This window comes from Drosophila navojoa, chromosome X (genome assembly GCF_054131105.1).
Source record: "Drosophila navojoa isolate 15081-1374.11 chromosome X, UAZ_NAV_1.0, whole genome shotgun sequence".
Taxonomy (NCBI): Eukaryota; Metazoa; Arthropoda; class Insecta; order Diptera; family Drosophilidae; genus Drosophila; species Drosophila navojoa.
This window is the reverse complement of record NC_142895.1, coordinates 17,403,496-17,427,822: the sequence shown is the minus strand read 5'-3', so window position 1 is coordinate 17,427,822 and position 24,327 is coordinate 17,403,496. Positions and strand designations below refer to the sequence as shown.

At 42.4% G+C, this 24,327-nt stretch overlaps 1 protein-coding gene across 1 annotated transcript; it reads right to left on the bottom strand.

The window, feature by feature from the left end:
- Positions 1 to 3,316: 3,316 nt before the first annotated feature.
- LOC115565411 (uncharacterized) lies at positions 3,317 to 3,701 on the bottom strand. Its single transcript, XM_030390566.2, has one exon. It carries the CDS (start codon positions 3,603 to 3,605, stop codon positions 3,384 to 3,386), a length of 222 nt encoding a protein of 73 aa, XP_030246426.1. The 5' UTR covers positions 3,606 to 3,701; the 3' UTR covers positions 3,317 to 3,383.
- Positions 3,702 to 24,327: the final 20,626 nt, after the last annotated feature.

Below are 24,327 nucleotides of genomic sequence, written 5' to 3'. Positions count from 1 at the left end.
TATACCCCTATACCTATGCCTATACCCATACCCATACCCATACCCATACCCATACTTATACCTATTCGTATACCTCTGTCTATGCGTATGCCTATGCTTAATATACATATATACTATATATAATATAAATAAATAAAAACAGGAAAACAAATAAAATAAAATACATTTTAAAGATTTAAATGAAATATATATTAAAAGTAGCATTCTCAAATTGTGAACTTCCATCAATACCTTTGTTTATTGGTAAATATACAAAATACATAAGTATAACAAAAGAAGTACACTCTCTCTCTCTCTCTCTTTGTCTCTCTCTCTCTCTCTTTGTCTCTGTCTCTCTCTGCTAGTTAACTCATTCCGTTGAAAACTGAGATTGAACATGCTGCCATCTACCGTCTGCATGGACTTACACAAAAGGATTCTCTGGCTTCCTTTCAGTCGCTTGGGGGTATACCCAGCCCAGGCAGCCCGCTCAATCCAACTGGTACACTAATATGCTGTATAGAATTTCCATTGCTAGTTGGCTGGCTCTTAATTAGCCGCTGCTAAAATAAGCTCGCACAAAAGACAGCGGCGAAAATGTCATCAGAATGCATAATGACAACGGTACGTTATGGACACCCTGGCCGGAGGTATGTGGGGTGGGAAGGGTGGTGTGAAGGGATCGGGACTGGGCTAGGGACTGCGGCCAGTGGGCGGGGTTTTTGGGGCTGGCTGCCCAGGTGCAAATCTCAAAAACAGACATGGCACATGTGCGCCACCTTGCGGCGCATTCAAAGCTACGGCTGCGGCATGCATGGCCAGATCCAGTGGCAGAGCCCGGTGACAGCGGCAGTTGTCATATGGGTGGATTGTTTTTTGGCCACGACGGAAACGGAAGCTGCCTCGCTAACGTGCCTGCCATACGCCGTCACCAATAACAGCACCAGCAGCAGCAGCAGCAGCAACAACTACAATAGAAACAACAACAGGTACAACAACAGGCACAAAGCTGCTCAGTTAACTTGTTTATGTCGCTGTTTGCTTTTGTGTTACTTTTTATGTTGGCATATAATTTCTGTGCCTTTATTTTGTTGCTCTTTTTTCAAATGCAGAAGCTTATTAGCTGCTGGCTGTGTTTTGCAACACTGGAACTTGGGAATGGTGATATATAATAATAATAATAAATTTAGTAGAGTTTGATGATATCTATGTGCAATATTGAAAAAAAAAAGAAAATAATATAAAATAAAATAAATGAATGAATAAAAAAATAAGTAAATAAATAGATAAATTTATAAATAAACAAATAAATAAATGAATGAATAAATAAATATTTAATGAATTTAATTTAATAAATTTATTAGAGCTTGCATCAGTTTATTGAAAGAGAACATATTAAAACGAATCAAATTATATGAACTTAGAATAATTGAATTTTAAACAGATTGAATTATTCGTGATCATTTAAAAATAGTTTAAATAAAACAAAAATATATACATACACTCAACTCTTTTCCTTTAATTCGTTACCTTTACCTTTCTCATCTCTCATCATTAGAGAGCGTTAAGCTTATAAAGCTTCTGTCAAGCATTTATAATCTAATGAATCTTCAATAGAAATTTTTCTAATTCAGGCTGTTTCAATCTAGTAGATTGTATCCGTAATTGGGTTTTACTCGCTACTCTCTTCACTCCTAATTGTTTTCTATATTTATTACCTTCGTATAAGCTTGCCTTAATTTAATCGTTACTCTGTTCTATTCCTTTTCTACTTCTACTCGATACTTTGATATACCCGTACTCAAGCTCCACTCGTTATTTTGTTCCACACTCTACTCGTTGCTTGCTCTGGCTCTTTTTGCTCTACCTTTACTGTACTCTTACTCCACCTTACTCCTCGTATTCCCATTACTTCATATTACTCTTTGATTTGGTGTACTCGTCATATTGTTTCGTACTATCATACATTCGTATCACTCTCTTATTCGGTTACTTTGTTACACTCATCTAATGCCTTCTCGTTACTATGCTCTACTCATTGCATTGATTTGTGGCACTCGTTTTTGGGGCTCTACTCTCTTAAATGCCATCGAGCGACTCGTCTCATTGTAGCGCATTGGAAGAGTAGCAAATTTCAACTTCAAACAAAATGCTCGCACACTAGTGCAGCTGTTGACTAGGCTGCCCTGCCGGCTATAAATGCCAGTGACAATTTGCAGTGGGTCTCCACCCAAGCGCTCACTCTACTCCTCTTTGTCAGCCTCTATCCCTCTCTATCTCTCTCTCTCTCTCGCCCTCTTGCTCAGCCAATTCTAAGCCAAGCCAAACACCGCCTAACGGACCAGGTTGGGGGCGTTTGAAGCGACTGCTGTTGCTGTTGCTGCGGCACAAAAGTCATTTTTGATTGTTTTCATGAAAATGAACATAGAAAAATTATAATTAAAATTCATATGGAAATTGTCGAAAAAACAGAGTAAAAAAAAAACAACAAAAACATATTCTGCTCGGGCCCTGTCCGAACAATGGAACGTTAGCCTTGTTGCTGCTGCTGCTGTTGTTGTTGTTGTTGTTGCTGGCGCAACTGCAGGCCAAAAAAGATTTCATCTGAAAAACCTAAAGACCAAAGAAATGCAACTGGGGGCAATGGAAATTTGTATTCGGGGTCAGGTGGCGAGAGGTTGGCGAAACGGGCCAACTGAGCTGCGGGCGTATTGTTTGTGGAACATGTGTTAAGCACACACACACACACACACACACACACACACAGACACTATGTAAAACGACAACAATGTCAGGTCTAACAATATTAGGAGAACGGCCTCTCCACCTGAGCCCCGGCTACACAGAGACTACCATTCTCTCCTTAATCCTTTGCCCCTGTCGCTGCCCCTGTCGCTGCCCCTGCTAGCATCGCCCACAAGTATGCAAAGTGGTCAGGCCAACGCATGCCGGCTGCTCATTTTCTTGTTGTCGTTTCATTTTGGCACTTTTCCTACACTTTTATGCGATAAAATATTTAATTATATTTGGCAGCTTGTTTGTGCATTGTGCGGTTCGCCTTTGCCTTTGCATTTGCCATCATCCAATTAACATTGCCCTGGGGAAGCAACAGCAGCAGCAGCAGCGCCAGTCTCTGCAGTAATGTGAATAGTGGAGTCGGCTCAAATCAGCGACGCTGAATGCGACCCGTTCGCACATTTCGTCAGCGATTGGAATGGGCACAAAACTTCGTTTAGTCAGGCATTCATATATAATGAGTGATTAATTAGATGTGTCAGGCTGGTGGGCAGCACCAGCGAAACGATTGGAATTGAAACACTCGCTTATTAGCTGTCGCTTAAAAGTATGCAACGATTTTCACTTTATTTCAAACAAAAACACACACACAGAGTCAACATTTTGCCTTAGCCAGGTGGCACTGCGGGCCCAGTTGTAGCGGCGGTTGTTGTTGTCGTTGTTGTTGTTGTGGTTGTAGGCGTGGTCAACGGGCGTTTAATGATCGTCACACGTATGCAGCCGGCATGATCGACATGCTCGCCCACAGGCGCCGCACGCAGCTGCCCCACGAGGCAGAGGAGGAGCAGCAGCAGGAGCAGCAGGCGAAATATGTTGAAATAGCTGCGCATCTGTCTATGTTAGCTGCACCACTGAACCACTGAGAACCACTCAACTTGCTGTCGAACTACAACTGTGGGCTGCACTTGGCACTCGGCGATGATTTATAGTTGTCTTCGTTGCGGAATTCAACAATTATTGGCAACTCTATATATGTATGTATGTGTATGTGTGTGTGTGTAAATAATAAAGTTTTTATAGCAGCTGCAGCTGCGTTTAGTTTCATTCATATGATATAGCCAGGTGCTTAGATAAATAATGAGCAATGATGATATATAGTGAATGAATGCATTGGACGAGGCTTTAGCTGAATTCATTTTAGCATATGCCAATTCGAATATGAATACATACTATACATGAATATATAATATAAAATATTCTATATATATATATAAATACTAAATACCATATCATAATCATCTCACACATATCTCTCTTCTCTCCCGATCTGAACTCTTTGTTATCTTTGAATGCCGCGAGTTCCGCTCGTAAATCGTCGTGAATGCAAGTGACGATAAGCCCATTTATTACAAACTGCCATTACGACTATCAAGATGGGGCTCAATGATGTCATTTGCGGTAAATTCCCCAGCCACGCAAGCCGGCAGCCTTCGGCCTTAGATGCATTCGTATGCATTATGTGTGTCTAGATTTGCATCTCACAGTTTATTATTTGCAATTACTATCGGGTGCTCCTGGGGCGTTACCAGCTTTTTACATTCATAAAAAACAAGACCAGATTAATGGTGCATCAGCTTTTAATTGCAACCATTTCACGTGAATCGAAATTGCATCAATGGGCATACGAGTTGTACTATGTGACGAAATTCAACTTTGATTTGTGGCTGTCTGAATCGGTTTAGTCATTTGTTTTAAGTTTGCTTTAGAGTGAAGTTGGTTTTAGGAATTTTTAAATTTTATTTATTTATTACTATTATTTTTATTTAAATCTTTTTTTACGCATATTTTTCTTTCACAAAAAATGTGAAAGGTAATTTCTGTTCTGTGAGTCAAGAAACTTTTTTCTAAGCATTGATATTGACTTGTTTTGATTTTGATTTTGATTGATTTTGTTTAACTTTTAACTTTAAGTAAGACATTTGAGCTCACATTCGTTTAGATTTTCCATTGTTCGATGCTCAAAAATCCTGGAGAATATTTTTATAAAAATATAGAATATATGCGTATATCAATAAATGCAAATATGCAGGATCTGATGATATTAAGTTTCGATCAGGGACCTTAACGAATATAAATATTATTGAAAAATATGAAAAATAAAAATTATTCTTTGAGATATTAAAAAAAAATAAATAAAAAATAAAATTATTTGATAATTATTAAAATTAATTTATATGATTAAAATCAAAAATAATTATTACACATCAATTTTTATATAAAATCAAATCATGCGTTTTGATATAAGTCTGGCTCAATTAATTTAGTTTAATTCATTTTAGGTTTGCTTGAGACTCTTAATATACTCAAATAAATAATTATTGCTAAAGCAAAATTTATTTTCCTTAAAAAAAATGAAAATTAATGGTATAAATTAAAAATATAATATTTTCTTTAGATTCAGTTGAATATTTTGAATATTGATATATTTTTTTAAATTTTATTTTTATACCCTGAACCCATTGAAAATGGGAAATCAGGGTATAATGGTTTTGTTAAAAGTATGTAACAGGCAGAAGGAGGCGTGGCAGACCCCACAAAGTATATATATTTTTGATCAGGGCGACAAGCTGAGTCGATTTGGCCCTGTCCGTCTGTCTGTCCGTCCGTCCGTCCGTCCGTCCGTCCGTCCGTATGTATGAACGCGTCGATTTCAGAAGATATAAGAGCTAGAGACTTCAACTTTTTTTAAAATGTCCGTATATATCACGCGCATATCGAGTTTATCACTAAAAAACGATAACTCATTCCGATACTTTTTTTATCGTTAAAAAACCTTATCGAAGATCATTTAAATAATTATATCTCCTACATCTTTCAAGCTAGAGTCTCCAAATTTAAAATGTATATAAAGATGTATTTTATACAATTTCGGTTTTTGTTAAAATTTACCCCCCCACCCCTAAATCCACCCACCCACCCTCATCTTTGTAAAAGTCGTATATCAAATACTAGAGACTTGTTCTTTGATATACACATACATTTTAACATCATGATTACGTTCTGCAAGTTTCATTACGATCGTACGTCTAGAAATTAAATTATTCAACAAATAAGTTCTCATAATATTGCCAACACTACAGCGCATGCGTGTGTTTGTTTGTATGCGTGTGTGTGTGTGTGTGTTTGCTAATTATTATTGAAATATCAGTTGCTTGTAGGGTTCAGGGGATCTCGTAGTCGAGCAGTCTCGACTAGAGCTTTCTTTCTTGTTAATTTTTCTTTCTTTCTGTTTCTGATTCAGAAAATTAAGATATATATATATATATTGATTTTAATGATAATAAAATGTTAAAATCAACCAAATTGGGCTTTTTCGATTTGTAACTGGCCAAAGGTATGTTAAATATTTATTTTAATTTACTGGCAATATTTCTGCGAATATTTCAGAGCTCTTTTACATACTCCTAGAGACTAGCAGCCAATTAAGCTCAAATGAATAATGCTTGGCTTGAACTTCAATCATGTTGAGTCAGGATGTCTTGACCAGCTCCATTAGCTCTGAGCCGGCATCACAGATGAAACACAGTTTCGCTTGCTTTTCGCTACATTCGATTTATTAAAGTGTGACATATATACAATACAGTGCGAGGTTAAGAGAGTTAGATTTGTTTTTATGTGGTTTTCGTAGTCCTCCGGGTCAATGGTCTGGGTCAGCGCCGAGCTCAGCCCGAGCTGGCGGCTGTGGTGGTGCGTGGCGGCGGCGGCGGGCCACCGTGCTGTGGCGGCTGTCCGGACGGAACGCCAGCCAAGCCGGCCGCCGTGCTCGAGCGCTGATGCTGCACTGCATCCTGAGAGGACGCCACTCGAGCTGTGGCCGATTGCTGTGGGCGAATCGAAGCGGTCAATGAATATGGCTGGAGAGTGGATCGCCACTGCACTTACCAGGGTCAGGGCCAGCAGGGTCAGCGCCAGGGCTACGAGCAGATGGAGACGCATGTTGGCAGCTGCGATTCGTTCAGCCAGTGGTGGCGATCTGTGTCGAGGCTGGCGCTTATATGGAGCGCGGCTTTGCAGTGGCAAACGTAATTGCAGCGAGCGCCGCAATTAGATGCCCGCATTAAAACCTAATTGAGCTGACGAGCTACGAGTGTATATGAGAGTGCGTGTGTGAGTGTGTGTGAGTGCATTTGTTTTTATGTAAAACTAATTCAGTTGTGACTGTGTTTATTCACGCCCCTGCGACGTGCGACACAATTATCATGTGCAGTGGAGCCATCTCTTGCTGAAACGATTTAGCTTTACATTCGTTTTTGCACTTGATTATGATATTGACTTTGAGTTTGGCTATGGTCCAGTGCTTCGCACTCGCTGCGACAATGCCGTAAATGCCGAAGAAAACACGGAAAAAACTCTAGGTATATCCCTATATAAAACTGAAAGAATAGAGCGATGTTGAGATGAGCCAAAGAAGTGAATTGGCTACAAGCTGAAGAGCTTCTCGTCGAGCCACCACACATACACTTCAAATGGACTTTGCCATCTAGCTTCACACTTCGATTTTGTTGCCCATATTGCATAGACTCCTAGGAGCTCTCATCACTATTCGACTGTGCCCTTATGGACAGCCCTCATGGCGCACAGATGTCATCGGAGGAGGAGGAGTGCTTGCGACAGCAATGCGCCTCGGAATCCTTAAGGTCTAGAAAAGATTAGTTATATAAACTATTTATATTGATTTTTGGCATTTGAATAAGATATTTGGCAAAATTATTTGATATATATGAGGCCAGAGGAGATTTATTTTGTGCTGAATCTAATATGATGCACATCAAATTGATCTTAACAAACTTGAATACAAAATCCCTGAAACTCATCTATAATCTCTTCAAGGCAGTTTTGCTCCACTATCCAATCTCCCTACAATCTATTCTATAGAGTTTTGTTGCAGTTATCCAAGTTACCAAACTCTCTAGAAGAGATTGTAATTGAGGTTCAATAATTTTTTTTAGCTCCTTCTGGCTGCCTGAAAAATAGAAGAAAAATAGAAAAATAGAATACATTTTTCTTCGGGCTTCCATTGAAGCATTGAATGGGTAAATAGTGGGGTAGCCACTGCTTTTAGTTGCTTGTTTTAGTCATTTATATAGTCTCTTATCTAGTCAATAGCAAGTAGTACCTAGCATTCATTCTCAATGCCGAGAGTTTGCCGCTGCTTCGATCCACTCTAAACAGTCTATGCATAAGTAAGTGCTCTAAAAGCTAGCGCCATCAATAATGATCTATGTAATGTGTAATGCCAAACTAATGAAATGTGGCCGGAGTCAGCGCAGTCATTTGCCAGAGGCTTTAAGCCAGCGAGAGCTGCTTGGGCTTGTCGGCCATTTGATCCACTGTGACGCCTGATGATGATGTTTGATGTGTGCCTTATGCTCGGGCCGAGGGATGGATGAACATAAACGTGTCGAGCATCTTTTATTGCGATTTCTTTATACGAGCTGCCTGAGAAGGTGTGTGAATACACTGAGCAAAATTCAAGTCGGGGAAGTAAATTCTTATGGGTGTTGATTAAAATGAATAGATGAATAGACAGAGATGGCAACAATCTTGCCCAAGGTATTCCAACACATATCCACACACCTTTTTTTTGCAGTGTATGATTTGATTGTGTGGCATATGCGGATGGTTGGGCAAGTGTCATGTAACAAAACTTTGACAGATTTGCCACAGGATATCGTACAAGCAGAGTGGGAGGAAGAGGTGGAGAGAGAGAGAGAGGGAGAGGGGGAGAGTAAGCAACACATCGAAAAGGAAAAGTCGTAAACTACAACCAAAGATGACGATGATGGAGGGTGAAGCAATACCAAATCGTAAAAGGCCAAGCCAGCAGACAACATTTCAAATAAATATGAAACTCTGTCTGTGTGTGTGTGTGTGTGTGTGTGTATGTAGTGGCAGCAGCATTTATTGGATTTTTATGATAAGCAACGACAGGTCGACGACAGTCACTCAAAGCTCCAGCGCGACTTTTCTGATTTTGATTTTGATTTTTTTTTTTTTGTTCTTGTGTTTGACAACATTTTTGGCTGTTGTTGGAAAGCACTTAGAGGGCAAATTGTTGCTCTTATCGCTAATAAGATGACAAGCAAACAAATACAACAACAACAAAAAAGAAAAGAAGAAACATGTATAGACTGTGCTGCCGGCAGCTATATATACTTATACTTGGCTGTCAGCTGGCCGCATCCTTGCGCCAACTCCTGTCAAATGTCGCCACGCACAATGCAAATCAAATACACAATAAATTCAGCGACGGACATTGTCGCATGAAACAGATACAAGTGCATTGGCCCAATGCCCAGCTAGTGCGGCCACACACACATACATACATAGAGTACCTGACAGCCCTCCCCTGAGCTGCCCGCCTGCAGCCAGCAGACAATGGCGCACACCGGCAGTAAAACGCATGCATATCCTATAAACATTAAGGATATCCTTGAGTAGATGCAATTTTCTAACCAATATAATTCATAAATTTATTTTCAATCCTTTCCGCACATAAATTTTCATATTATGCACACACACACACACACACACACACACACACACACGTACACATGCATAGATGAACGCTGCCTGCTCGCTTTGACGTAGGTCTTCGAATGCCCTAGACTGGGTGCTCAGCTGGGGTATATTGGTTTTTGTGTGCGAGTATTGAAGAGACTGCAGAGAGCATTACTGGTTAGATAAGAAAGATTAAAGAGACTGAAGAAAGCACATTTCATTTGATAAGGAGATCTATACTATATAGTTATTGATAAGACTTTTCTTGAGCGTTTGGAAAATTGATTTCATTGTGGAACTGCAGAGAGTTGAAGATAGAAGCATAAATTCTTCTATATATGTGCAGCCTTTACTCTTATAGGTATACAAATGTATAGGAGAGACTGTTGAGAGGTAAGTCTAATCCCATTAAATCAGCATTTTCACTGAAGATCTGAATTGATTTAGCTGAGGAGTTCGAGCTAAAGCGAGATGGGAATCTATAGGATAGTATTTTTCTACTCTTTATATTAACTCTCATTTATTCTTATATATGCTACCCTTAATCTTACATCAATAGCTTTGCCAAAGCTTTGGCTTAGTTATAGAACTAAGACTCTCAGAGCTCTCCAAGGCTCTCTTTACGATCCGAATACAACTATTAGAAGTATCGATAGTCATATGCTAAACTCAATTCCTTTAGATAACTCACTCAGTGTATTCTGCAGTCATGCACAGCCGCTCAGAAATCGTTCTTTGTTGCTTCCTATAGGCCTATTGTATTGCATGTCCTGTGCGTGTATGCATGTGTGTGTGTGTGAGTGTGAGTGTGTGAGTGTGTGTGCCTGTGCATTATTATTTGTCGTCGTGCTTGTCATTATTTATATGGCTAGGCAAGAGATAAGTTGCTGCAACGCTTTGCTACTAAGGCGCAAGAACAACAGCAACAACAACAACAGCAACAGAGCAACAACAGCAACAGAGTGCAGCTAAAGCTACAGCTCCTGGCAATTACGCACACACACACTCTTACACACACACACACACACACACAGTTCGATATAACATTGCAGCAGGCATGTCCTTGGGCCTTCTAAGGTTTGTTAGCCCAACATTTTGATTTATAAATGCCAACGCCGACTTCGTCTCCATCTCCATCTCCATCTCCATCTCCATGGCCATCTCCATCAGCGACTCCAACTCCAGCTGCTTCGCATCCGCCTCCTCCTCCGATTTCTATGCGGTATATGATTCCAATGCCGACTCTGCGGCACAGTCTGGAGCCCAAGTGCCGAGCCCTGAGTGCTTTCACTGGCGCCGGAAGCTGCAGCTGCTTTTGCTGACTGGCTACAGTGATGCCCCTGCCCCTGCCCCGACCCCAGCCCCAGCTTGTGAGTGGCCTGTGTGAGGTGGCCCAAGTGGCCATTAATATATCAGTTCAATTCATATTTGAAATTTTGCATATTCTAACACGCCAGTGAGCATCGTCCTGCCAGCATCGTCCTGCCAGTTGCCAGTTGCCAGTTAGCAGTTCCCATTGCACACGCATACGATTATGATTTGTGTCTTACTTAATGCACAGACAGATGGGGTCAAGAGGTTGTTGTTCTTGTTGGTGTTGCTGTTTGGCCAGCTTTGGCCAGCACACAATTGGACAAACGGACGGACGGACGTAGAGAGATGGGCTGGCCATCGTCTCAATCTGATTGATTTAGAATTCCAATTGAGACTGCATGAAATATGTTTGTCTCGTGTCTCCAACTGCCTTCTGGCTGCAACAACTCCTCCCTCTCTCTCTCTCTCTCTCTCTCTCTCCCTTGCAGCTTCTCCTTCTGGCATCGAGCAAATGTCTTCTGGCTCTTCGGCTGCTGTCGTCTGCTGAATGCTGCTCGAATGCCATTTATGCATGGGCATATCCTTTTGCGAAATTAGCATTTTCCAACAATTGCAGCAGCAGCAACAGCAACAACAACAACAACAACGACTTATTGGTATTTCATTGATTTATGACACTTGTGAAACAATTTGGAAAATCACAGATTAGCAGGCCAGCCAGGCCAGTCGGCGAGTGGAGTCGAGCCAGCCAGGTGGCTCGTAAGCTGCACTAATTACACCCAACGCTTCATTTGGCCCAGCCACCCATCATTCCATGCAAAATATGTATATGCATTGCCCTAGCCTAATATGAACTTTGTCAAAGGAATTGTAGCAGGAGTAGCAGGAGTAGCAGCAGTTGCAGCAGTTGCAGCAGTTGATGCCAGCCCCAGTCTGAGGGGCTAATTGGTCAATTTAATTTCACATGATTTTTGAGCAACATCAAAACAAAGACTAACTACAGGGCATCCGCAGTCGAAATTTCATAATCACATCAAATACTGCAGAGAGCTCGCATTTGAGTTTCTCCACCGAAGCGAATGCATCGGAGTGCACTCCATTAAATTGCAATTTTCGCACAACTTGGCCGAATATTTAAGCCATCATCTTACTTAGTATTAGACAAACTCATGGAATAATAAAGAATCTGTGGCCTATAGTAATTCGCATGGAATCAGGGTAGACTATTAATTGCATTGTATGATCATAAAATGGTCATTCAAGCAGTTTGGGAATTTTCCGATAATTTTATGAGTTATTATTATTATTTATTTATTTTTATTATTTTTATTATTTATTTATTTATTAGATATAATTTTTATATATTTAACTTTTTATGTAGATTTTATTAATATTATTTATAATATATATATTTTATATATATAGAAATATAATTTTTTATATGTTTATCTAATTTATTCTGAATTAAATAATTAATAATAAGCAAAATAATTTTTTTTTCTAGTAGTTATTATGAATTACTATATTTTTGTATACCAGAATTAAATTTTCAGTTAAATAAATAAAACTATTTATAATTATTTAATTAAAAATTTGTCGTTTATTATTTTATATAATAAAATAAAACAATATAAAAAACAAAATCTAAATAATAAAATTAATCTCTTGTTAAATAAAATGGATTAATTTTATTAATTGAATAAAAGTGATTAATGATATTATATAAATTTAACTGTTAATGTAATAATCTTATCTTTATCTTATAATAAAATATTATTTATGACTTAATTTATTTATTTATGTTCATATCATAGTATATAATATTATATTTTAAATTAAATAAATAAATTAATAATTTTTATTAGTAATTATGATTCATTTTATTTATTTGTAATCATATAATTGTATTGCATGCCATATATTGTAAATTAAATAAATAAATTAATATTTGCCATTAATAATTTGCACTCTTATAAATTGTTTTCATTCTGATATAAATTTGAGAAATATGATTATAATGATATGATTGTTGCTATTTAAATTTAATTTATAAATTTACTTATGCATAAATGTCTCCTATAAACACAAATTTATTTCTCAATTTTCTCATATTTGATATTTTTTGATATTCAGTCTCAGTTCTTTGCTTTGCCAACTTCTTCAAGGCTTTTTAGGTTATTCAAAATTAAGTTGAAGTCGGTTGAATTCAACGTTCTTATCTCGCACTTAAACACTATTCCGTCAATAAATCAATCAGTCTCACCTATGGCTAGGCCCGTTAATCAGAAACTCGCTCGGACTTGCTTGAGAAATTATCTTAAATTAACTGAACAATCGAACTCTGAACACATTTGAAGTGTTTCGACCGAGAGATTTATATGTTAGCCCACATATGTATATGCGTATGTGGTTGTGTGGCATTCACATTCACATTCACATTCACAAGCACATTTCGATTCTGATTCAGTTGCAGATTCGCATCCTTTTGCCGGGCTTCCGCTGGCTGTTGAACTAACGTGCAGTGATTAGGCTGTGAGGCAGCAAACGATTTGTTGCATGTTGTTGCAATTGATTGTTGCAATTTCAATTTTGAATTATGAGCCCTGGCCCAGCCAGAGGACGAGGCCAAGCAAACGGCAATGGCAATGGCAATGGCAACGGCAACTGCATCCTTTACCATTGCATCCGGTCGCTGCCCGCTTCCGCCCGGCTGTGTGTGTCTCTCTATGTGCGTGCGTGTTTCTGTCGTTTGCATGTTAATCCCCCCGTCTCAGTCGCACTGGCAGTCACACCCCGCTACCGCACCCGCACCCGCCCCCGCCCTCTGCCTGGCTGCAAGTGTCTGCAATGTGTTGCAAGTTGCATTGGCAGCGTCATTCAAGTGTTTAGTGATTTATTGAATGCCGTTAGAGCCGTAGCTGTTGCTGCACCACCCACCGAACCACTCAGCCCCTGCCGCTCATTGCCACCCACATCGAGATTAGCACAATGGCTTTGAGCACTTTTGACAGCTAAGATTTGTTTATGCGCCGCCGGCCCCCAGAGGTCTTATCTTGGTTCAAGTCGGGGCCTGAGTAGGAGCCTGGCCTCTGATTCATGTCTTTGCATATTGGTAACAAATTTGTGGTAATTGATTTGAAATTGATTAATTAAGTTTGCGGCGCAGGCACGTTGTTTACCAATGGCTTTAACCAATTGCCTGACTGCCTCCCTCTCTCTCACTCCCACTCTCTCTCTCTCACACTCTCTCTTTGATTGTTGATGCAGCTGGCATGCCAAGGTGCAACCGCAAATGGCGGCCAGGAGTGCCAGGACTGCCAGGAATCCTTCAATGCATCGAGCCGGGGCTTGTTTGAGCGTTATCGACACGATTTGACATATTGAATACAGTTGAAACGTTGCAGACGACATGTCTGCCGGGTCGACTGGGTGGAGCGGGTCTCCTCAGTGTGCTCAGTGTGCGGCTGTCTGTCTCTGTCTCCCTGTCTCCCAGTCTCTCGGTCTCTCTGCCCATGCTTGATTACCAGCTTGTATCCTTGTTGGCAGCCTGCCTGCTGTGTGTGTGCGTTTGTGGCTGCCTTTTGGCATTTGGCTACCAAATGGTGCATGCGGCTAGATACACATGCAAAAATATGGCAAATCGGTTTAACAAGGCAGCTAACAGGCGGCGGCACTCCAGACGACATCGACACGACGACGTCATCAACGAAAATATTTGTTGACATGCCAGCCAGGCAGGGGCTCTGACATTCTGGCTCTGGGCTTCGAGGTCGTCCTTGTGAGTCTCTGTGTGTGTGTGTAGGCGCTGGGTGTTAACATACATCAAATATTGACAGTTTACTTAACACACCCTCACGCTGCAACAGCAAGACACTTGCAATCGACGCCCGACGCACTTTAAGCGCCCGAGAATCCTGATACCAAAATATCTGCGGTTGCTGCCAACCGCACGCCTGTAAAGCCAAGCCAAGCCAAGCCTAGGCAAGGCAAGGCAAGTCAGACAGCTATCGTGCTTAATAAACACTTATTCATTAGATCAAATCAATCCATTTGCTATTACGACGCGAGCCTAATATTATGTAATAGCAATTCGTGCAATCAGAATAGTTTTGCATACTTCTGATGGGCAAATAATGCGCGTGAGAGTGAAAGAGAGAGAGAGGGCGAGAGAGCGTGAGTTAGTAAGAGAGAGCTGATGAGCGAATATGATTTACACAACGATTGCATTCTTATTATTTGAAAATATGTTTAGTTTATTCACTATTATTTTATTTATTTTTTTTCTATTCAGCAGAAGAGTCTAAGAAAATAAGCTAACAGCAGATGCGATGCAGTCTTGCAGCAGAACACAAATGCAGGGCCTAACAGCAGAGCCTAGCAGTAAAGTCTAACAGCTTAGTTCAACAGCATAGTCTAACAGAAAATGCTAACAACAGATACTAACACTGCACTCTAACTGCAGAGCCGAACAGCAGTGCATGACAGTCGAGCTTAACAGTTGAGCCTAACAGCAGAGCCTGGCTGTAGAGCTTAACAGCACAGTCCAACAGCAGAGACTAACAGAAAATGCTAACGCTGCACTCAAACAGCAGAGCTTAACAGTAGAGCCTAACAGCAGAGCCTAACCGCGGTTATACGCGTATAGTCTAACAGCAGAGCCTCTTAACAGCACAGTTTAACAGCGTAATCTAAGAGCAGAGACTAACAGAAAATGTCATCAGCAGAGTCTAACAGAATACGCTAATATCACAGTCTAAGAACAGAGTCTTGCCAGCAGACTCTCACAGTAGATTCCTCTTTATAGGATTCAAGCAAAGCCATGGCCATGACATATATAAAAGTGTCTTAACAGTAATTTAAGGCATCTCAGCCAATACTCGTTAAAATTAGTTGAGTATTCTTCGCTTTGGCTGCTGCAATCAGTTGAAATGCAAATCGAATGCCTTTGGGCCTGACCCTTTTTGGGGTCCATTGAAGGCTGCGGCCCTTTTCGCGGCGGTGGCTGCTCGCCATTTTTCTCGCGCCGCAATAAATCTGTGCGGGGCATTGTGGTTATGATTTATCAATGCTTTTAAGTGCAGCCAATACGTGCCGCTCTCTCTCTCTCTCTCTCTGTGTGCGGTAAAGGTGGGAGGGGAGAAATTTACATAAGACGCTGGAAGCTGGCAAATGGAAAATGTCAATTGAAGCTGCATAGAGAAAGTGGCGCGCCATGATTAATGGCTGTGATTATATTTTGGCTTGGCGAAAGTTTTCACTTTTTTGTTTTAGAATTTTTCATTTTTCAGTTCTGTGTGTGTGTTTGTGTGTGTGTGTGAGTGTTTTCTTTTTTGTTCATATTATCTCTGTCGAGTTGAGATTGCAATTTAATTTAGAGCGATTCCCGTGGCCATTTGTGATTCCTTGGCTCTATGCAAATGAGCGGCTTTGTCTCTTAAGCCCAACAACCGAAGCAGATGGCGGCGCGACGGCGCTGCCCGAGATGGAGCGAGACAATTGTCAATTGCATATCCTTTTCGCATTAATATTTCATTAACAACATTTGCGGAAGTTTGATCTTCTGCATCAATGGTTTGTAAAATTGACTTGGGCCCAACAGCAACAACAACAACAACAGCCTTCAGTCAATGGGAAGCTAACAAACTTTGTGGCCCACTTGCCAAGGATAACAACAGGACGACGACGACGACAATGTTGCCTTATTAGATTAATTTCATTTCGGTTTTTCGTTCATCTCTCTCACTCACTCGGCCACAATCTCTCGCTCTCCCTCTCTCGCTCTCTATTGCCCTCTCTCGTTGCTTAGCTCGGCGTAATCATCCTGTTGATTCACAACATTGCGCTCCACCCACTCACATATAAATCACTCGAACCACCCAAGAATTATGCAAATTTTTTTTTTACTGCTCCGTTTTTTAATTTTTTTTTTTTGCCAACCCTCCGCTGACGCTCGCTCTACATTCAATTTTTGCAGCTCTTCGGCTCCGGCGTAATTTTCATTATTTATATTTTTTCCATTTTACTGATTATGATTTAAGGCTCGCTTCGCTCGGGCCTGGGCTTCGGGTTCGGCTTGGGGAATTGTCGCACTGATTGCCACGTATCAATTTCCAGCCGAAGCCAGTTTTGCCAATTTCTCAAAATGCGCCGCGCCACAATTTTAAATAAGCCATTAACCGCAGTCGACGGCCCGCCAGTCGCCACTGTTCAATATATCAAAAGATGCTGAAGACCCACTTGGCCGGGGGCTGCAACGAAAGTTTGTGTGGCGCAAGAGTTGAGGCAATGAATGTAGAGTAAGGTAACAGCTGTTAGTGTGCCTTACAGAGTGCTAACATGGCCCACAGATCTAATCAGCATTTCGTACTACCCATGTAGGACACAGAGTTGTCTAAGCATTTAGCACAGGTTGTTGATACGAACTTCAATATCGCGGAGCTCTACAAATTTTTTAGATAATTTGCGCTACTTTCTCTACAATTTCCCACGCATTTTCCACTTTCCTCAGTTAATTCATGAAACTTTATTAGACTTGGATATAGAAGAAGACTCATGTACATATAGATATACAAATTTCTAATATCTCTATATATATATGTTCTATAAGTACAACTACTGCATCATCTAGTGCCCCGTTCATCTCCCCCCTCACACATTGGCTCGCTCATTGCTTGAGCAACCCTCGCCGCTCTGGCAACATGACTGATATTTGCATTTGATGCTGATGCCCGCTAACTACGCCTGTCAAGTGGGATTTTGTGCGATTTTTCTTGCGGCTCGAGCGCGTACCCCGTATTGAACAGCCGCCCGCCCGAGCCATCGACCCGCCGACCCGCCGACCCGTCGACCCATCGACTCTCCCCTCTGACCTCAGTCGATGGTTTCGCCTTGGTGGTGTGGTGCTGCGACTGGCGGCATGCATGCCGAAAATTGCGTTGTTTTGCGTGTAACCGCGCGTGGTAATCAAACACGCGGCAAGGCTCGCGAACAGGCGGTGTTTGGGTGGTTTGGGTGGTTGGGTGGAGCGCGGCCGGCATTGCTAGCCTCTGCAGCAATGCGCAGGAGGCAGCAGGAGGCGGAGGATGCTTCACATGCCGTTGCCGTGCTAGGCTAGCAATTTTTTTGTTGTTGTTCAGCTCTTCCTCTGCTTCTGCTTCTTCTTCCTCTTCTGTTTTTTTCGCGCATATGCCGCGGGCTGCGGGTGGTGGCAGCTGCTCGGTGGGGCAGCGGGTGGCATTCGCGCGTCGTGCTGTTCGCAAATATGTTGCCAATTCGACGGCGCATTGACGTTTGCCTTTTGTTCGCCGTCGCCGTCGTCGCCGTCGTCGTCGTCGTCTCAGCTTAAGTTGCTAACGAGCTGCGCGGCTTTTGGCCGTCGGCAACATTAATAAAAAATTTCGCAATTTTTTTCTTCTTCTTCTGCACTCCATATGGGTGGCTGTGCTGTGGTGGGTGGGTGGCTTCAGTGTGGCTTGGCTGTGTTTTTTGTTGTAATTTTTCAAATATTGTTCAATTTGCAAACGCGCGTTTAACGATGTGTGCGTAATTTAAGTGCCCGCCGATGCCGATGCCAATGCCGATGCCTATGTCGATGGGGGCGTGGCCTTTGAATTTTCACTTTGATGAGTTGACGCACGACAACACCGACGCGACGTCATTGTCGGCGCCATCGCTTTTGTGTAATCGCCTGTGCCATCAATGGAATATGATTTAATTATTTTGATTAAAAATTTTAATTGTATTGATAAAAGCGCAGATTAAGCGCGCGCAGGAAGGTGCAAGGCGTGGGGTGGTGTGGGGTGGAGTGTGGAATGACACGAGTAATGGGTAGATAATGTGAAAGTACAGCTATATGTATAATGATGCAGGCATACGTAAGAGAAGCATCTTCGTCTAGGAAGATAGATCAATGTTAATAAGGTATAGCTGAGTGTATATGAAATAATCATAGCTCAGTCAGCTATAATAGTTATATTATAGCAATCGTTATGTAGAGCAAGCCTCTCAGATTGAAATACAAAATTATTGACAGAGTCAACTCTTGCCATATAGATTGTATATGATAACATATAATATATATGAAAACATTACGAGTGTAAATTAATCTCTTTGAGCTGCTTTTAAGCCAAACTCAAACTCAAGTTGGGAAATATATTTGGAAGTTACGCAATACGTATGCTATATATCAAAACTTCCTCTTAACTCTGTTGTCTATTTCTAATTGATTTATTTTTCACATATTTTTATTTGATAAAATGTAAAATAAAGAATTAATTATATTATAGTTAAATACATATAAAATTATATGTTATCTTATATATCATATGCAATCTATATATGTACATAAATTCCATACATACAGAATATGACTTCTCTCGAATGATCGCCTTAAGCCTATACGGCGTATTGTGCACGTCTCTGTCAAGAGATCTAGGCTTGCCCGATGGGTATGTCGAATATAGACAACCCAGTATAGTTCACTTTCCGAGAACTCACGAATTTTCTGCTGTCTGCACTCAAAAGAATGAATTATTTATTTATTCATTCTCGTATGGCTGAAGCAGTGAAGTCTTTATGTATCTGAAGCTGAATCTTTTACGATATCTAACAGGTTAATCTGAGCGTTGAGTGTCAAAGAAGTTCTTTCTTTCTGATATTCATGTATATATTCTCTACTCTTCTCTGCAGATCAGCATTAGCAAACATGTTCAAGAACTCATTTGTTGAGGCGCAGGCTTATCGCAAAGGATCTACATGTCTACCACAGCTGAGACATTTTCATCTTCTTGCTGGACAACCAGCTCCAACAGAAGTCCAACTGCCAAGCCGTAGCGTGGAAGACTCAAGGGCTGCCCCCCTTTGGCTCTGCCTTGGAGTCTTCCAATGATACTTAAATAGCGCAAGCTTTGGCCATGCGACGCCTGTTAATTACAGCTAGAGTTTCGCTTACATGCGCCTCTTTTTGAATATCAAATTCTCCACTCTCTCTCTCTCGCTATCCATCTTCACACATCGGCTGGACTGCTCTGTCAGCTGGGGGCAGCGTCTTCCGTTGTCGCCTGCATTTGCATCTCGAATGGCGCTCGTCCAGTCGCTGATTCGGCCTGTGGTCCGCTCTCGGCTTTGCCGTATCTGGCAACCACTTAAATAGTTTTTATCATGTAATTACCGCTGCTGTCGTCTACCAGACGCATCCTTGCATTCTCACATCCCTTATTTCATTTTTTTCTATACATATATATATGTATTTTATTTAATTTTTTTTTTTTATTTTGGCTTTTGGAACTTTTTCTGTGGCGGCTTCCGTGATTTGTGCAGCCGACCGCTGTGGCAGCTGCCCCGGACTTGGAGCCGTTCTCGATTGTGCATGGCCCAGCCACATGAGGGGGCGGTGTGGGCGTGAGCGTGGGCGTGACCCCGCTGCCCATTGCGTGTATTACAATAATTTTTAATTACCGGCGTAAACGTAATTATGAATTTTTATTTCGCATTTCTCTGCTGCAGAATTTCTCTCTCTCTCTCTCTCTCTTTCTCTTTTTCTATAAATATATGTATAAAAATAAAAAAATTTTGTGTTGTGTGCGCCCTTTGGGCCCGCCAGCTCTTCTTTTATTTTGGCCTTTTTGTTTTAGCCTCGTTTGGTAGTTGTCGCTGGCGCTGATCCGGTTCGCGATATGCACAAAGGCTTCACAGTTGGTTGAGGAGGCCGTCTAAGGGCTTCGGGTTGCGCCTTTTTGCATGTGTCACTTGGCTTGGCTTGGCTTGGCTGGGCTAGGCGTCGGCGTCGGCGTTGGCGTTGGCGTTGGCGTCGCCAGATTTTGCGTTTCTTAGAATTGCTGCCGTGGCTGGTTAGGCTAGGCCGGGGGTTAGGTAGATGGGCTCCGGCTACTACCCGCTACCGGCTGCACGCAATTATCACAAGTGACGTGGAGCGGATATGCTGCCGTCGTCACCAGCTTCTCCGCCTGCCTGCAGCTTGCCGCCACCCATCTGCCGCCTCCTGCTGCACGTCTCCTGCATCGCCTTGCTCGTTGGCGAATAAAACAATAAGTGCTGCATGCTTTCAGGCGTCGCGCGATGGCTGCACTGCGCCAAATGCTGGCCGGGGCAGTCAAATGGCGTGCCCAGCTAGCTGTGACAGGAGGGGGAGTAGGAGGAGGCGGCAGCAGCAGCGGCGGCTGGAGCAGGGGTTTCGGGGTTTGTATGAGATTTTTATGGTTGCCCGCAGCGGCGGGCGCGCTCATTACGCCGACTGCGGGTCGACAGCGTCAGCAGCATCAGCATCAGCATCAGCTCATCAGCCTTAACCCTTTTTCCGTGCCCAACATCCTAGCAGCACAGCCACGCCTCTCCGAGCCCCAGCCCCCAGACCGGGCCCTGCTCACTTAGTGTCGCGCTCTTTTTGTAGTTTAAGCTGTCGCCGCTGCTCCTGCTCCTGCTGCTGCTGCCGCCGCCTCCGCCTCCTCCTGCTCCTGTTCCTGCTGCTGCTGCTGCAGCGTTGCATTTTTAGCTTCTTCATTGCGCTTAAGGACTTTTGACTTTTGTTTTATTAGTTGTGAGCCCCACACTCGCCCTCCACCGGCCGCCCTCCGCCCTCTGCTGGGTGCCGTTATTTAAGCATTTGCCATGGCTACTCTCAGCTTTCAGCTCGGCCAGAGTCTCCGCGCTCGCGCTCTTCCTCTTCTGCATTACTTTACTTGTGTTTTTTTCGCTCTCTCTCTCTCTTCCTCTTTTCGCCGCGTTTTTTCCCCATTTGTTTTGTGTGTTGTTCTTCTTGTTGTTGTAGTAGTATTTCTTTTTTTTTTTGCCCTGTACTATTTCTCATATTTTTAATTTCTGCACTTTGTCCCTATTTATCCTGGCGTTGGCAGTTTTTAATTTCTCTGCTTTTCCGGTGCAAAGTTAATGAATAATTGTGCGCACTTTTGCGGCAAACGGCGACGGCGACAGCGACGCAGACGGCGACAGCGACAGCGACGCAAACGGCGACAGCGATGCAGAGAGCAACTGCAACGGCGACATTCCCACTGTGTGTTGACGCCATTTTTATATACAGCCGCGCGATATTGCCTCTGTGTGTGTGTGTGTGTGAGAGAGAGAGAGAGAGAGTGAGAGGGCGGAGGAGGATGATACCGAAGCAGCGTGTGTGCGTGCGAGCGGGAGAGAGGCGGAGAGCGAGTGGCTAGTTGAATGGCGCAAAGTGTGATTGCATCCGGCGCCTTAATGAGTTCTTGATTTAATTCTTTTTCCAGCTGCGTTTCGTTTGGCTTCATTCTATTTGAATACCCTGTAAAAAGTGGAGCTGAGCGAGAGACTAGCATAGGCCCTGGCCTAAGCGTGCTTAAGCCAATATATTCAAAAACTTTCTTAATTGTTTGACATCTTCATAAGAAGCGAAGGAATTGATCGCAAATATTATATATGAGAAATGTAAGCCCAATTATTTTATTTTAATAATTTTATTTTATTTTTTTTTTTTTTTTGCATTTTGAGAGATTTAAAAAGCAGCTTTTATATCTAAGTTATTTTTGTTAAAAAAAAATGAAATAAAATAAAAATTAAGGCGGATAGATGTATGGCTAATAAAGAAATTTTGATTAAAAAAATATATATTTAAAGCTTTTTTTTTAATGTTTAACTTATACATATTTTTGCTTTACATATTTAAATATATTTTTAAAATTTGTTTACACATATATTTTTTATATATATTTATTTTGTATTTGTTTTGTATTTTATTTTATTTTTATTTTTTTTATACATTTTTTTTATTTCTGAACAATTTTTCAATCTAAAGTCAATATTTCAATAGTCTCCTCCAGGAAAAATGTTGCAGGCTTCAATTGAATGCATATACATATATAAGCTCAACTTCTTGATGATTCCTAGCGTATCTGCAAGTCCATCAGCTCAGATTATATGGCTTCTGCTTCGCTCTGCTGTTGCTGTTGCTGTTGCTGCTGCTGAGCTGACGTTGATTTCTTGCCATTTGCAGGGTCCAGCGCCAATGTCGCCTCTCGGTGTCATTGTGACTTGAAATTGGTTGACGTTTCTGTTCACCGTTCAGCGCTCAAGTCACAGTTAGACAGCGCAAGGGAGAGAGAGAGAGAGAGGGAGAGACACAGATAGAGTGAGGCATGGAACAGAAGCAAAGCGGAACGAAGCTAGCAACAAAATGTTGCTCACTCTGTTAAGAGTATGTTAAGCTGCTGTTGATCTACAGATGAGTTATAGAAGAAAGGCAAAGATCTCAGGGAATACATCCCATGTTCAATGGTTGTAAGAAAAGAAAGGCAAATATGCAATGCTCAACTCTCTCTCTCTCTTTCTCCCTCACCCTCCCACGCCACCACTCTCCCCGTTTCTTAAGCAAACTCTAGAAAAAGATCAAAGAATCCGTGCAAGAGAACTTAATAGACTTTGACTTTGGGCTTGCCGAGCCTTCACTCCTTTGGCACGCACTGGCAGTGGCCAGTCGGTGAGTTGAACCTTTTGACTTCATCGACACTAATTTGTTTTCAATGACTCGCAAACACACTCGAGTGGAGCGCGTCTCAGTTGGTGCATTAATTGCCGCAGCGCCAGGATGCCAAAAAGTGCGTGAGCAAAGCAGAACGACAGATGGCAGGACAAGCAGAAGAAGCGGAAGAGCAGGTACAATAGAACAACAGGACAACGGGCGAGCTAAACAACAGGACGACAGGACAACAAGGCAAAGCCAAGCAGCAAGCGAAATCAAACTGAAGTGCCAAAAGGACAACAAACGCAAATGCCAAACAACGAAAAAACCAGAGAGAAGGAATGAAAGCAGCAGGAGCAGGAGCAGGAGTTCGAGCAGGAGCAGAAGTAGGACTTAACCAGGAGCTAAAGGACAGCAGGCAGCTGGCAAAGCCAATGCGTAATCAAAGTGCCAGCGGATCAGGGAACTGGGCACGGGCACGGGCACGGGCACAGACAGACGACGCCAACAGCCACGACGTCGTCGTCGTCATCTTAGGTGTATGTGGCTCCAACGGATCAGCAATGCCAACTACCTTCCAATTCCACTCCCTCTCTCTCCCTCTTTCTCTTCACACACACACACACACACACACACTCTGGTAGCTGCGCTGCAGCAGCCTCCCAGTTGGCCCCAGTCCCTGTTGCTGTTCGTCCTTTACCCGCCGCCTGGCTGTCAGACACAATGAGCATCATTGTGTTTTAAGTGCGTTCGTTGTGTCCTGTTCCTTGTCGCCCGTCTGCTCCTGCCTGGTAGCCAGCCAGCCAGCCAGCCGGCAGCTAGCCTCTGCCCGCAGCGGGTTGTTTATTTATTCTTTTTCGTCTTCCTTGCGGCCCGCTCTCCCTCCCACCTCGGGCAGCTACATTTTTGGCATCGGTTTGGCCATGTATTTCCGTTTGTCTCGAAGGTCTCGCATTTTCGGGGGTCTCTGCAAGAAAGTGGCCAGCGACCAGACCAGTCCAGACCAGGCCAGACGCTTTCGCATTGTCCGCAGACAAGCCGTTCCCTTCCCCTAGTGCCACACCCACTCAGCCGCCTCCTGCCCGGGTGCCCGCCTGCCCGCCTGTCGCATTGCCAATGAAAAGCGTTTTCAAATTAATTGATTAAAGTCCATTACAAGTTGGTGTCCTTTCCTCGCTGGCAGGGACTCGCCTCCTGCCTGGCTCAGGCTCAGGCTCAGGCGACAGCCAAATGACAGTGGCAATTGTATGAGAAATGACTGTAAAGGACTCGGCCAG

What these genes read in the sequence shown, in the direction of transcription:
- LOC115565411 (XM_030390566.2), bottom strand. Translation starts at nt 3,605, where the DNA reads ATGCGCAGCTATTTCAACATATTTCGCCTGCTGCTCCTGCTGCTGCTC.